At 41.6% G+C, this 15827-nt stretch overlaps 1 protein-coding gene across 7 annotated transcripts in view; it reads right to left on the bottom strand.

The window, feature by feature from the left end:
• Cyb5r4 (cytochrome b5 reductase 4) overlaps positions 1–15827 on the bottom strand; it is a 68330-nt gene that overhangs the window by 33041 nt on the left and 19462 nt on the right. For 3 of the 7 annotated variants that reach the window (NM_133427.3, XM_087560269.1, XM_087560273.1), the window contains 2 exon segments: positions 6776–6805; positions 14344–14425. In NM_133427.3, the coding sequence (NP_596918.3) occupies positions 6776–6805; positions 14344–14425 (112 nt within the window). 7 annotated transcript variants of the gene reach the window in all.

Below are 15827 nucleotides of genomic sequence, written 5' to 3'. Positions count from 1 at the left end.
TCTGGGAACACGGGGTAAGCCCAAGTTAGAGCAGTAAATACGTAAGGTGGTCCAAAAGAATACTATCCCTCTCAACAGTGCTAGCGGACAAAATGGCATCAGCTTAAGGGATCTGGGCCCTACTGCACAGCAAAACTCATCTATCCCACTCAGGATTTTAATCAGCTGTTGGAATAATGACACAAAAAGCAGGCAATATTGTAGAGGGCCGCAATAACATTCGCCACCACAAGATGGCGCTGGCTTCCACTGCGCCCCACGTGGAAGGCCGAGATAGTTTCGCCATTACAAGATGGGGCTGGCCTCGGCCGTGCCAGCCGACTTCCTTTCAGGAAGTTAACTGTGTGCGCATGTGCAAGAGTGCCTTCGTGCCAGGTCTTTGCCCACTCCAGGGCATGCCTAATGAGATCATGGGTAAGCAACCAATCAGGTGTGGATGCGCCCTGCTAGGGTGTATATAAGCCGCGCCATGCTGGCGTCCCGCGGCCCTCTCTATTATTAATAAATAATAAGCATTTTGGCTACAGAAGGATTCGTGTGTCCCCGTGTATTCTTGCTGGCAAGAGGTCGCGCGAGACATTTGGTGGCGAGAACCCGGGGTGCCACGCCATCGCCAGGCGCCAAGAGGGGGTCTTCCATCTGCGGAAGGAATCCAGAACTGTAGTGTTTAAAAGGTAGGCCCTGAGAGACATGCGTCTTGATTTGTTCCACTTCACTCCCCTGCTAGATGCGGCGGAAGTCTTTATTATCGTTTTGGCAGCCCTCGTGCTTTCTCTATTGGCCTTTGAATTTCTAGCTACTGCCAGACAGCGTCAGAGGTCGCATGGGAGCCGCCCAGCTGTAATAGCAAAACAGAGAGCGCTGGGGGAGGTGCAAGGCAGCATGTCAGAAACAGGGTGGGATAAAAAATTAAAGAGCTCAAGGAAAAAAGATAACAAGCAGACAGTCCCCTCCAACGACTTCAGATCTGCGGAGGCGAGAGATTGGGGAAAAAACGCCCCGGGAGAAAAAAAGGGAGGAGATAAAAGGAACACAGTATTTTGGGAGAAAAATTTTGTCTTTGTGCTTGTAAAAGGTGTGATTAGGCTCTGGAAGCTTCACAGAGTCATACTGATCAGACTTGATAGAGGTAGACCGCCTAAAAATTTATTCAGGAGAATCAAACAAAAGGATATCTCAATGCCCATACACAGCTTGATGGAGTTAATGTAATTGGGTTGTGAGTAAAAATATTCAGGACTGTGTTTCACTTCCATACCATTTGTGAATGTCAGTCGTGCTGCTCAGATAATATATCTCAGTATCTTACAGGAATTGGGTTTCAACACGTTGGTGGACTAGTCCAGGAATTGAGACAATCCATCATCCATATCAACTCCACTCGAGTGGATAGTCACCATGGAAGTGGTGGGAAAGGGAAAATCCTACCTCTCTGCTGACACCATCTGGTTTTTTCCCTCTTTGTCTATTGTCTGTCCTTGGTGCACCAAGCTGTCCCTGTATGTCAGTTTATGTCTGTGGTTTTTGTTTCTTGTTGCTTAAATGTTTTATGTTTCATGTTCAAAAGAAAAAATGGTAAAAACTTTATCTGTCAATCGTTCACATCCTGATTTGGTTTTAACTCGTTTCAAAAAAGGAACAAATGAATAAAAAGCAGTTTCAATCAGGCCTTTAGAGCCCTGTACCTGCAGTCAGGAGTCTAGGTCAGCTGGAGAAGCTGCCCAGGGGCTAAGCGTCTACACGAGCTGATCTTAAAGGCGCCAACAGCTCCTCAACTTCTTTGGTACAAGAGCTGACAGCTGTTTCTCTTAGAAAAATCCCTGACTTATTATTTGACTCATCAGGTGACAAGGTGCTTCTCTTAAAATCATAGCTAAAAAGGTAAAAATGGTGCTTGGTCTAAATATTAAAGATATGTGCAGTCAATTCAATTTTGTTTCTCATTGGTTTTAAATGTATAAATATGCTCTACATGCCTTGGTTATGGACTATTGGCTTTTAAGTTATTGGATATGGTTAAAAAGGTATAATATTGGTAACAGAAAGTTGAAATAAAGCTGATAATTTGGATGAAGTCATTCTAGACAACATGTGACATGAGCCAACCTAGGGAAACAGGTCTAAATTGAGATAATATTTTTATGGAATTCTTATTCTGGAAACCAGGCTTCTAAAAGAATTTAGGACAATGTCTCTTTGTTGAGGTACTGGAGACCGCACCATCGTGCGTTCATATGTAGGAATTGGCAGTCAAACTTAGTAACATGAAGGATAGACTGGAGACCGGATTTTGGAGACTAGATCGTTTGTTGGACGTTGAGTTTTGCTTTCCAAAGTTGTGGTTTGCCCTGAAACTATCTGTATTTTGATGCTAATTCCACTGCCCCAAGAACAGCTGCCTAGTCAGTACTCAGAACTCAGGTGACTTTCCAAAATTGTGGCTGTGCTCTGGTGTTACAAGGAGAACTTAAAGATTGTGATTAAGGATTGCCAGTGTTACATTGACTAACTCAAACTTATTTGTAATTAAGAAAAATCAAACAGGTAGAGATTGTTACAAGATTTATGAAAGATTGATGAGGTTTAGGAACTTGTGAGAACATTACAGCCAGTTTGTTTACTCCAACTGCCATTTCAAGATAGATTTAGAGGATTGATTTTGAGTTTTCATTTCGTGAGCTTGCTTATAATTTTAGAGAGCCCATAAAGTGATATCATTAAGAATGGCAAATAGCCTTATATTATGTAATTTTGTTGCTTCTTCAATGTAAGGAGTTAGAACTTTGAATCTTTCAGTGTATACGGAAATTTTTACTACAAACCTTTGCTCTCAAAATGAGCTTTAATATTTGGTGAGTAGCTGTTGCACTACTCCAGAAAAGAATATTTGAAACTAATTTTAAGCTCCTAAGGATATGTTAATTGGCTAAGTACCTCACCTTGCCAGAGGACTTAGGTCTTTGTTATCCACATTGGAGATAAAGCTTCAGTTGTGTTAATACAAAATTGTAGGCTAGAGTCATGGAAGTATTTTAAAAAGAAACCTGGTAAAACATATCTTATTCGAAACAACAGTTAATTGGTTATTACAAAATACTGATATTTGGCCTATTACATATACAAATTTTTCAGGCAAAATTGATAATTTTACTCTTTACATGCTTTTGTATTTACTGTAAATTTGTACATGCAACCCATAGGAAATGCGCTTACTGTATTTATAGGTGGTTCATCTAATGAAAAGGCTACATATATGATTGGATCACTTGTTTATTCTCTTGAGTTTCTATTGCTTCAACACAGATTATTAAATTCTGTGGTTTAGCCACTGTTTTTAAATCAAGCTTTCAATTCACATACTGATAGCCAATGTGTGGCTTGTGGTTTACAACTGATTTCAATTACTTAATGCTTTATTAGAGACAGGTTTTCTACTTAAAATCAATGAGTGATTTCAGTGTGAATGTCTGACAACTCACAGTCCTTTCAGTGCTCTGGCTCAGACAACTAAATTAAACCTTAGACTCATACCTAACTTTGAAAATGGTAATAGAGTTGATATGAAAAGAAGACTCCATTTGCTTACTTTAAATTCCCAGCCTCGCCCTGCCAGCTCAGGGATTTCTAGTAAGACTGAAATTGGACAATATGTACAGGATTTGACATTTCTAATTAATGCTTATGTTTAGATAAATAAAGTTTGTGAGGTGCTAGAGAAATGGCTTAGTGGTTAAGAGCACTAAGTACTGTTCCTTAATAGACCATTTAAGAACTCAAATTGGATTGCCTGGGCTCCTTAACAAGGGAGGACAATGATACCAGACAGATTATAGGTCTTACATAGGAACAATTAGTCAAAAAATCTCATTCTTTATATATCCAAAACAATAATGCTAGAGACAATAATTTGGTATACAAGTCAATTTATAAATACAAGTGCTCAGTGTCCTCAATTTAATCCTCGAGGACTTACCTTAATAAATAACATCTTTACTATATCTTAATAAATAAAAAGGGGGAGTTATACCTGTATGCTAAATAATGCTCCTTTTATTTCAATTTTAAAATTTGGATGCCAAAGTTTATGGCACCCTACAACTAGGCATACTTCTGCCTAGGTGAAATAGAAAGATTCACATATTGGCATGATCCTGTTCAGATATTTTATATGGGGAAGAGGGAATGTTTGTGTTTTTTCTACAGGATGCTACAAGAGTGTGCCAGCTGCCTGAGTGGTGGGTGAGACTTGCTGATCCTGGGAGCATGAAGATTCAGCTCTCGTGGTTCGGGTCCCTGGAGTCATTCCTGCCCTGAGAGGAAGATGGAAGATTCCCCCTCATCATTTTTCATCACAGAGATTTTGCCGTTGCTGCAGTCAGTGTTACCGCTGCGTGTGTCCTGTCCCACTGTGGCCTGCTCTTTGACCCTCTGTGCACTGCTGCTTGCTGGAGAAGACTGGACTCCAGCCGTTGCTGCCCCCCCCCCCATTTCTCTGGTGACTCTTGCTGCCTTAACTGGTGCTGTCATCTTGCAGTCTGTAGCTTCACAGGAATGCCACCTGCGTAAAACTGCTGTGGACTGGAGAACTCTGTCCTGGTTATACAGATCTCAGACATGGTTCCATTGCCTGCTGGTTGTTCCAGAGAAGAATGACTGATCCTGAACTGTCCTGGGAAAGACCTTGTTACTTTCACTGCTATTGTAGCAGCCATTTACTGCTATAGCCATTGTGTCTACAGTGTCTGGAGTTACCCTACCCCAATCTATGGTTAGACAAGCACAGTGGGTGAACTTTCTGGAGTAGTTGCTAACAATTGGGAATTCTAAATTTTATTATAGGAGCGGCTTGACTACGGCCCTTGGTGGTAACAGCTGAGGTGAACCAAATGAGGTGCCCACTACTTATCAGGAGTGGCTCTGTTTGGTGCAGCCCTATGCTGTGGATTAGTGTTCATGCTATGGTTGGTTTGCAAACTCAGATCTCAACAGAAACGTGACAAGGCCGTTGTCACTCAAGGGCCATTGAACAAGGGCCCCACCCCCCAAATTTGGTTATCTATCTTCAAAAAATTAGTCGGTATCTGAGTTCTCTGCTCTTGCACCCCATGGATCTGTGGATCCATTGCACTGGGATGAGAGAGACTCAATGATTCTTTGATCAGCCCTTCCACATCGCTAAGGTTTCCTCATTGCATGCGATAGGGTGATCATGATTTCCCCACTAACTCATTTTCTGGCTGGCCTCTTTTTAGAGTTCGCCCTAGGTCATTTAACAGTTACTGTCACACAGCACTGTGGTATCCAGAGACGGGCAACTTTCCTCATGCACAGTACACGGGGCCCGGTGGCGATAGGGTTACCCTTCAATAAGGCTGTGACATAGAGGAACGACCTAAGACAGGAGCCACAACAGATGGACGTAACTGCAGGGACCTAGACCAGCCTAGACAATAATTTATTGTTATTAATTAATAAAATAATAAGGGGGAGATGTAGAGGGCCGCAATAACATTCGCCACCACAAGATGGCGCTGGCTTCCACTGCACCCCACGTGGAAGGCCGAGATAGTTTTGCCATTACAAGATGGCGCTGGCCTCCGCTGCGCCAGCCGACTTCCTTTCAGGAAGTTAACTGTGTGCGCATGTGCAAGAGTGCCTTCGTGCCAGGTCTTTGCCCACTCCGGGGCGTGCCTAATGAGATCATGGGTAAGCAACCAATCAGGTGTGGATGCGCCCTGCTAGGGTGTATATAAGCCGCACCATGCTGGCGTCCCAGCGCCCTCTATTATTAATAAATAATAAGCATTTTGGATACAGAAGGATTCGTGTGTCCCCGTGTATTCTTGCTGGCGATAGGTCGCGTGGGACAGCATATTACATTTGCAAATATAGAATTACCATACAGACTTAGCTGGGTCAAATGTAGAAACAGTTACAAAATACAAAAATATACACATATACATAGATATGTACACAGAAACATATATACACAGGGAATGGCTCTGCAGTGGAACATGCTATGTTTCACATTTAAGGCCATCTTTAATTGAAACATTAAACACAGTGCTCCCAGAGTGAAGATGCTGAGAGCCACATGTGGGAGGCAAGAGGGATGATTGTTTCTAGAGCATCACAGAAGAGGCAGCCATCAGATGAAGCCCTGATCAGCCCTGACTGTACTGCAGTGCTATCCCATAACAACCGCACATATCATAAATGGCAAATTACAGACTATTTCTCACTTAAGAAGAAGGCAGTTCTACTGAAAACCTAGACCGCTAACTCTTATTTTTATAACTTTGTTTTGTAAACAGGGAGGGGAAAATATCTTAATCTACAGGTACAATCACATAACTCAGAGGAGCCGCATGCATTTCATGATAATTATTGACCACCACACCATACTTGGGTGCTAATGGGACAATGCCAACCATGAGGATGTCTGTACTGACCAGTCAGGAGCAGCCTAGAGTAGTAAGCTACTGGAACCTGCCTCACCCCACAGGTGAACTCACATGCCTAAGAGACTGACTACCTCAGTCCTGTTTTAATCAATATAAGCATTTACACTCTGGGCTAAGAGATTTCATGGAAGCAATTATTTTAAGAGGAATAGTTAAAATTAGGGGCCTATAAAGTTCTAGTAAATCCCTTAAGTTTGGCTAAGCAAGAGCAGCTTTTGCATTAAAAAAAAAATCTGAATCCCCAGACAATTGTATGTAGCAATATCACACACAAGTATGAATAATTTGTATTACTAACTTATTTGACTTACCATTTAAGACTCTCTTTCCTTCATGACAGTCTGTATTTGGAGAGGAAAAAGTCAGATAAGAATCGCGTAACATGAAAGAGAACATGAAGTCATCTTTATTAGTTACACTATGCCCGAGAGTAGAAACGGGGTTATGACACGGAAGGCCTTTCCTTCACATAAGTCATTTTAGTGGAGGCCATCAGCCTATTTCTCCAGATAGGGTGCGTGTGTGCGTGTGTGCGTGTGTGTGTGTGTGTGTGTGTGTGTGTGTGGGTGGGTGGGTGGGGGGTGTTTGTTATATTTATTTCTTGCCCCCTAATCCCAAGTGTTGGCAATCAGTCTGTAGACTCTGAGAATGCATAGCACAGGTTCTACCACTGACTCATACACATCCTAAGAGCACTTATAGCCCAAGTTTTGTCTGAGATGTCATATTTTAATTAGTATAAAGAAAACATAATTTACTAATTATATTCTATAAAATACAAATATTAGCACTCCAACTAGAGTCTATTTTCTATTATGAGTCTGTCAGTCTATTTAATAAGCATAAACTCACCAAAATGAGTCAAATACGTTAAGATTTTCATATGTACATATAATACAATTATTAGTTAAAACTCAGAAAAATCTTTTCAGTTATATTTTTCAGGATAGCAGCCAACTCATAAAAGTTAATATATTTTAATAACCACACAAGTGCCATACGATTACAGTCAAAATAATCCCCTCAGCAAGTTGTTAGTAGCTTTAAAAAGTTTTAAAGAATAATAACTAAAATAACATATCAAAATGTCAAAGATGTCACAAAGTGGTATTCCCCTTCCCACTAGCCCAGGATCCCTTCACACATGGTCCTTCTTTCTTTACCTCCCAATGGAGTTACAGGTGTAGACAATGTTCTGCTTTCAAATTTTCTGTCTTCTAATTTCTAATAATCCAAATTCCCATAAATATCTCTAATTCACTCATCCAACAAAGTGAGCATAACTAAAAAACAAAACCAGATTGCCATCTTTTCCCCTTTTTAATCAAAATAATTCTATAACTGAAAGAACTCATACAATATGCAACAAACTATTGCCTTTCTCTTCCTCAAGAAGAAAAATAAGAGGCCAAGGCCTAAACTGATCCACAGCTTGACAAAGTCAAGACTTAATCCCTCTCCCCTGAAACCCTACTTTTCTTGACATGCTGTTGCTTAATACTTCGTAAAAAACGTACAGGACTTAAAACCTGATAAAAGCTGAACCTCAAACAGCTATTGCTTATCACTGCCAAAGAACACCACTGCCATTTGTAAGGGAGCACTGATGTCCACGGCCTGGTCCTAACTGTCCTCCACCAGTGTCATCTGCTATAGCTACCACACCTGAAAAGAAACAGTGAGCTCACAGTACTGCAAATTAAAGCCACCTCAGTGTATTTTAGAGCCACAGTCTAATAAATTTCATGTGTCATGAAAAAAAATCTGTTTTTACCCAAGGCACTCATAGATTTTGAAAAATTACTCTAGGTAATTTGTTTCTAGGAAAATATATTACATCAGAGGACTATTTTGCCTAATGTGCACTGACTTCAATCTGCCAGAACTTACTGGATTTTTCAAAAGTAACCCCCTGCTGCCCATTTTTTTTAATATAAGAAATTCCAGTATGAAGAAAACTTCTCCTTAAATTATTTAAATTATCTTCACAATTATAGCAGTCTAAGTTTTAAAAAACTGAGTCATATAAATATTTCCAAGTTAAACGCATTCACATTTGCAAGAGAAACTTTTTCCCTAAGAAAAAATCCAGTATTCTTTGTGGATAGCATCATTTGAAAGACTCTATGAAAAACCAAACTGATATCTTTTCCTAACATTGGCTAAATATCAATATTCTGCCTTGCTAAGGCCTCTCTTCTGGGAAAGCTCAGCAGTCAGAGACTGCCCTGCTGCTCAGCTGCACTCAGTTCTGCGGGGGTGGGGCGGGGTGGGGGAAGTAGAGTGGATCTTAAGTCTAGGTTGCAATGACAGCAGCCAATTCACAAACGTCTAATATATTTTAATAACCACACAATGCTACACAGTTATGATCAAAATAACCCCCTCGGCAAGTTGTTAGGAGATTTTTAAAGAATAATAAACTAAAATAACATCCAAATTTCCAAACTGAAAGATGCCACAAGGTAGGGTTCCCCTTCCCACTAGCCTAAGGATTCCTCAAACTTGTGGCACACACACGCATACACATAACATATACACACGCGCGCGCGCGCACACACACACACACACACACACACACACACACACACACACACACACACATATGCCAACAGGGTCCCATGGAATCCACCAAATACTGCAGGCTATTGCCAGTATTATTGGTTACTCTCCACAATCTGATGGTAAAGTCTTATTGATGAATACAACACTAACTTACGTCATTAAATTCAAAAAGGTGAGATGGTGCCCACTAAAAGTTTCACCCTCGCTGACTGACATTCATGGTACTGAGAAGTACTATGCCTACCACAGCAGGAAAAGGAACTTATCAGTATCTCCTAGCCACAAGCCCTGCAGTCTACAACAGTGACCTGCCTGTAAGATGCACAGCTGCAGTAACTGCACAGGTGTCACAAACGTAACCAGCCACTTTTTTAAAAAGAAATTAAGGCTCACACTTGCCCCAGCTAAAGTGACCAAGAATCTGACATAAGACTAAACAAAAACCCACTGCTACTATTCTGTTAAAAGAACATAGCAATAAAATGGCCCCCTAGTGATATATTACTATCCCTATAGAACAGTCATCAGAGAAGCTTCTGACCCAGAGACCCACAACCAGTCAATGTGCAGAGAGTGAGGGACTTAGGAGCACTCGGTCCTGAATGGATGTCTTAATGTAAAGCCCCTCCCCTAAGGGCTCATGACCTATGCAGAAGAGGAGCATAGATCGTAAGAACCAAAGGTGATTGATGACTCCTAGGACAACTCTTCCTGACACAATGAGACAGGTACACATGAACTCACAGAGACTGTGGCAGAACACAAAGGACCTGCACAAGTTCAGGCCAGACTGGGCATCAGCACTGAGGGAGAAGTAGACACAGGATCCTACCCCTTACCAAGAAACGATTTGCAACTGATAGACACAGACTAAGGAAAAACCAGTTTTCTCCAATGCAGTGTCACTGGGTTTATCAGTCACACTCCAGGCCAGGTCCCATGCCCAGGAGTAGTTGGCCAACACAAGACGATCTTCATGTTTTGTTTATTTGTTTTGCTGACTTTTTTCTCTTATACATATTTTTTGTTTTATTGTGTTTTTGTTTGTTTGAGGTTTGTTTTACTTAAGAGAAAGAGAAATGGAAGAACACACAAAAATGAGTGGGCAGGTAGTGGGATGAATGTTGGGAAGAGGAAAAAACATGATCAAAATATGTTGTATAAAAATATTTTTATAAAGAAAAGGTCCTGTTGCTTGCAAACATTGCTTTTTTGCTTTGTAAAACTCTTGTTCTGCTTCCTAATGCCTCTCAAGTCATTTGAAATCACTGCCACTAATCCACAAAATACTCATGAACCAAACTGGTTGACTCTGTCCAAACTCTCACAGGTCCTGTCAATTAACAAGAATGTCTCTTTTCCTGGAACAGAACCATCTTTTCATGGTGAACTTAGCATCACATGCTAGTTTATTCCTAATAACTGTAGACATAAACTGAAAGAAAAAAAAAAAGATAGCCTCAGTGTTATAAGTAGTGAAGCACAGAAACACCCGTGGCTTTTCTAGTCACTCTCCCCCAACACATACACATGCACACACACACACACACACACACACACACACACACACACGCACGCACGCACCCACACACACACATACACACACACACACGCGCACACACACACACACACACACACACACACACACACACGCACACGCACGCACGCACGAGTTGCTTAGATTCCAGTTGGCTGGCAAATTTTGCTTCAGTTAATTCCTCAATTGCTTTAAAATGCTCATCCATGTGTGTAAATGCATCCACGTGTATGCTTGTTGACACATGTGTGTGCTTGTTGACCTGTGGTCATGGCACAAAGGTAGATGACAGAGGACAACCTTCGGGCATTGGTCTTACTGTAAAGCCAGCATATCTGGGCGCAGACTCGTGAGCCTCATTCTTGTCCCTGCCTCCCATCTCTCTGTAGCATCAGTACAGTTATTAGGGATACTGGGATTACAGATGCTATTCTACCATGTGCAGCTTTTACTTGAGTTCTGGAAGTCTGACCTTGTGTGGCAAGCACATTTATTCATGGAGCTATTTTCCCATCTTCTTCTCATACTTCATTTAATTAATGAAAAAAACATTACCATTAGGTACCATCTATGACTGGCACCTAAGAAAACAAGGTCTAAGTAGCAGAGATGAGACTCGGACCCAAATCTGTCTATGAAACTCTGCTCTTTCCAAAGGTCATGCTGCCTCAGTCACTGGCGTCAGGAATAAAGATGGACTACTAAAGGGGGCTTTTATTTTGTTTTTAAAAGCTCATACCTTCTTTTCCTGAGAAAGATGCTGCCCTTCCCTGAAACAGCAGAGAGAAAGAGCAGAGTTCATAGTTTAGTTCTTTATGATTAGGGCTTAGCCTGAAATCTCCATTTCCTCATGCCCCTGGTTCTACCCTCATGGGGAGGGGCTTTGGTTTTGTGATGGTCTAATGTACATCTGTTTTAACTTTTCTACAGAGCGATTTAAGTGGTCAGTTGTTTTTCCTTAACATTTTCAAAGCACTATCCATTCTGCTTTGAGCCTCTGCTGTGGTTTGGGAATTCAGCTGTAGTAGCCAGCACCAAGCCAGCTGCCGTGTGAGTCCCTGCTGTGTCGGTGGGTCTTCCTCTGACTTCCTTCACCTTCCCGCCTCTGCTTGTACACACTTCCCACTATCCCATGCTATGCTGCTGACTGGGCTTGTCTGGGGACTGCTAAACTTTAGATACCTGACTTTCATTCGGAAAAATTCCAGCCTGTGTCCCCTTCATGCATTGCCTCTTCCCGTTCTCACTGTGACCTCCTTCTAAAAGCCTGACTGCAACTGAGGCTGAGCAGACCCATGTCTCCTGCACGTCTTCCCGTCTTCTCATCCCCAGCACCATGTTTACTCTGTGAAGTTCTGCTCCTCCATCTTCGGTTCCCTGCAGCTTCTTACTGTGTCTTTACAGGACGAGCTTTTAATTTTGGGTGTTTCATCTTTTCCTTTCTAAAATGCAGTTCTCCCTGGTTCATCCTCAGTTCTGAGTGGCTGCTTTTAATAGTCTCACTTTAAACTTAGGTTATCAATTCAATTTCACTCCCCTAAAAATTTAAGGCACAATTACCACAACTTCGGACAGGCGTAACAAGGCTCAACAGTAAGCCCTGTACCTGACTTACTTCCTTGGGTTCTAACTACTGACCTGTGTCTGTGGAAAGAGGGTGTCAGGCTGAATCCATGTTCCTCTGATACAAATCCTCATGGGCAGTTGCTAGGTACACTGGGAAATCAGTAATGAGAGACTAGCTCTGAGGTTTCTGGGATCACATAGGTGATATGCTTAAATTTCAACCTTGCTTCAAACTGATTTGTGGCCTATCCAAATTCCCAGGTAGGTCAGACCGAAGTTGGTTAGGAAAGGCAGCACTGATCCATAACTAAATATGTTATTCAGTTGAGAGAACCCAAGCTGTTCCAGGAAAAGCTGCTATCGGCACCCATGCAAACATGGTCTGAGGCTGGCTTCCAAGAGTGAACATGCATAGAAGCAGCAGGTCCCACTAGTCAATGCTCTTTTAATGACCGCATAATCCCCAATGGATAATATACTAACTACCTGCAAATATAACCACGCAAGTGCTGCAGAGTGGTAGGAGAATGCTTGTCTAGCATACAAAAGGTCCCGGGTTCAATCCCCAGCACTGCAGTAAAATTCAAGGTAGTCTGCATAGGCACTCGTGGTGGTACACACTTGCAATCCCAGCACTTAGGAAGCAGAGTCTAAAGGATAGCAGTAAATCTGAGGTAAGCCTGGCCTGCATGGAAGCTGGTCTCAAATATAAAAAGAAAAGAAGGAACAAAAGACCTATGTTCTCCGTGAAGCGGTGCATTGCTCTTCTACACTTATACTGAGAACCCCCAAACTCTCCTTTCTGACCAATCAACAGCTTGCTTTTCCCTTCTCTTCCTATGAATCCCCCACTACCACTTAAGTGGGAGACGAATCTGAGTTGAGGAGCTCTTGGCCTCCTTGCTGAGCTGGAAGTACAATGAAGTTAATGAAAACCAAGCTCCACAGCATTACCTTCAACTACACCAGGAAGCACACCCTCTCTACTATGAGCACTGTGTCAGACTCTCACACGGAATCCTTTCTTCTCCTTCATCACCTTATAAAAAGGTTGAGACAGACATCAAAGTCCAGTATCTCCCATTACTCTTATGTACTTTTCCATTAAACAGATAGTTCTAACACGTCAAGGCCATAAACAGGGGCTTGGTTCCAACTTCCTGCCTTTTATAGATCCAAGCCCCTGTTCTCTACCTCTATGTGACTATGGACATTCCTCTGCAGATCTAAAATCCCTACATAGAGGTATACTGAGAGAAGCTTCCAGCAATAAAGCCTTGAACTACAAAACTCATAGAACTAAGTAGTCAAAGATTCTGTCTGAACTGATTCATTCTGAGTAAGAGCCAGAGTCATGACTGAACGGAAATGGCTATATCCCTTCACAGAAAGGGGTTCTCTGAACTGCAATTCCATCCAGACTCCAAAGGGGCGCTCTTATAAAGGAAGTTCAGAAGCAGCTGTCAGACAGGAGAGCTCCAGCTCAGAGGCAGTTACACTCTAAAAGAAGCTTAACCTAGAATGAGTCCACATAGGCGAGGAGAGAAGGAAGAGTCAAAATAAAAGTAGACGGTGACACGGGACTGCAGCACTTCTTACAGTTTGTTTGTTTGTTTGTTTGTTTGTTTTTGAGTCAAGCAATCAAAACAGTTACATTATAAGCTGCGAATGGGGCCACACACCTACCACACATGTAATCCAAACTTTTCAGAAGTTAAGGAAAAGGATCATGTGTTTGCCTGGACTAGCAAAGTGAGATGCCAACTCAAAAATTAATTTATAAAAAATTAAATGTACAACCTCAAGAGTAAAAGATCTCAGCCAACATCTGCAACCAGTGCTGTCACTTATGTGCTTATTAATGACCACATGGTCACTCATGTGCTTAGTTAGTGACCGAATGTGAGATTACTGACATCCAGGAAGCAAACAAAGGTTTCCTTTCTATGCTCTTTACTCCTCACAACTTTCTACAAAATACAACACTTTTTTTTTTTAAAGAGAAAGACATACAGTGTGTGTATGTATGCATGTTCTTACATCTGTGGGTAGGGCATGTGTATGCGCATGCATGTGGAGGCCCAAGTTGAGTACGGCCTTTAGAGCAGATACAGTAGAAGGACAGTAAAACTGGGGAAAGTACTGTGACTTATTTATTCCTATTCATTGAAATCCTATTTTATTTTCAAAAACCACTGTCCCTTTACTTACCTTTCGGAACAGCGGGCTTCACAGCCATCCTGCCAACCAGGCACTCTTTCAGCATGGATTCATAATTGACCCAACGATGCACCTAGCATGGGAAATGAATGGCCGATAGGCAACGTGACTCCACCTCCACAGGATATCCTTACTTCACCATGAGCAGAGCTAAACCTGCACACGCTGCCCTGAAGCAGATTCAATCAGCCAGCAACAGACACGGACTGCTTCGAACAGGATCTCAACGTGTTGTCCACAGACCTCTGGTACTGTCAGGCGTCCATGAGGTCCCAACAGTCTCAAAAGAACACTCTTTATCCTTTTTATCTCTTTGCCATTTGCAGTGCAACAGGCTGGGGGTAGGCACTAGTGTTTAAGAATATCCTTCACGATGTAGGAAAATTACTGCCATATTCCTCTTGTATGATAAAACAGAAAATTTGAACTTGGGCTGGTCTGGAACAAACTATGTAACCCAAGCTACCCTCTAACTCACAGACATCCTCCTGTCTCAACCTCCTGAGTATTAGGATTACAGGTGTCCATTACTGTGCTAGAAGCATAACACTGTTTAAATTAACAAAATCCTAAGAATTAAATGTCCAATTGTGAAAAAATTAGAAAGAACACAACATTCAAAAACATCAGTAAAGAAAAGTCATTTTCATTATTCAGCATCAGTCAGAATCCATTGTTCAAACATTTAAAAAAACAGTCAAGCAATATTGCTAACAGGATTCTAATAATCCTGAAGAAATGAATAATATTAAATAGCAAACATTACAAAATGGGCATGCACTTAATATTAATAGAAAGTGAATTTTATTTGCAATTACTCGCAACGCATCTACTACTGTGTAAAACCTGCCTTTGGAGTGTAAGAATTCGGGTAATTTAAGCAAACAGATAAAAAAGACAGAGACTCAAGGAGTCCAGGGTACAGGCTGTGCCAATTACAGGACTCTAAACAGCAGGCCCTTAAGTATGTTCAAAGGAGAATATTTACTCTGACAGGGTCTCAAAAGACAAGTCGGATGACTAAATTCATCTCACTGTTACTAATGACAACTTAGAGCTAACAGCAGGATGCTGCTTAGACGATCATCCTTAAGAAGGTGAGTATAGTTGTTGTGTTACCCAAACTACACCTGAACAGGAAACTATCTGGGCATGAAGGGAAAAGACAAAGACTACTTAGCAGCTCAGTCCCTTTCTCTGGAAACTGGCACCAGGAAACACAAAGAGGAGGTAAGGCAGTATGATCACAGGAGACTGAGCTGAAATACAAACAGACCATCTCAGCCCACCAGTTATGTGGAATGATAAAATAAGGGGTCAGCAGTGCAATCAAAACTGGAAACAAAGACAATAAAGACATGAACCAATACATACTTTGTGCAACTCAAATACGGGGCATAGAGAAAGCTTTGTAGTGAAAGATAGTTTCTAGAATGAAGTTTCTAGAATACACCAGAAGCTTCTAAAACACAAAA

Source organism: Rattus norvegicus, chromosome 8 (genome assembly GCF_021556685.1).
Source record: "Rattus norvegicus strain SHRSP/BbbUtx chromosome 8, alternate assembly SHRSP_T2T, whole genome shotgun sequence".
Classification (NCBI taxonomy): Eukaryota; Metazoa; Chordata; class Mammalia; order Rodentia; family Muridae; genus Rattus; species Rattus norvegicus.
The sequence above is the reverse complement of the archived record's forward strand: the minus strand, read 5'-3'. Positions and strand labels throughout refer to the sequence as shown.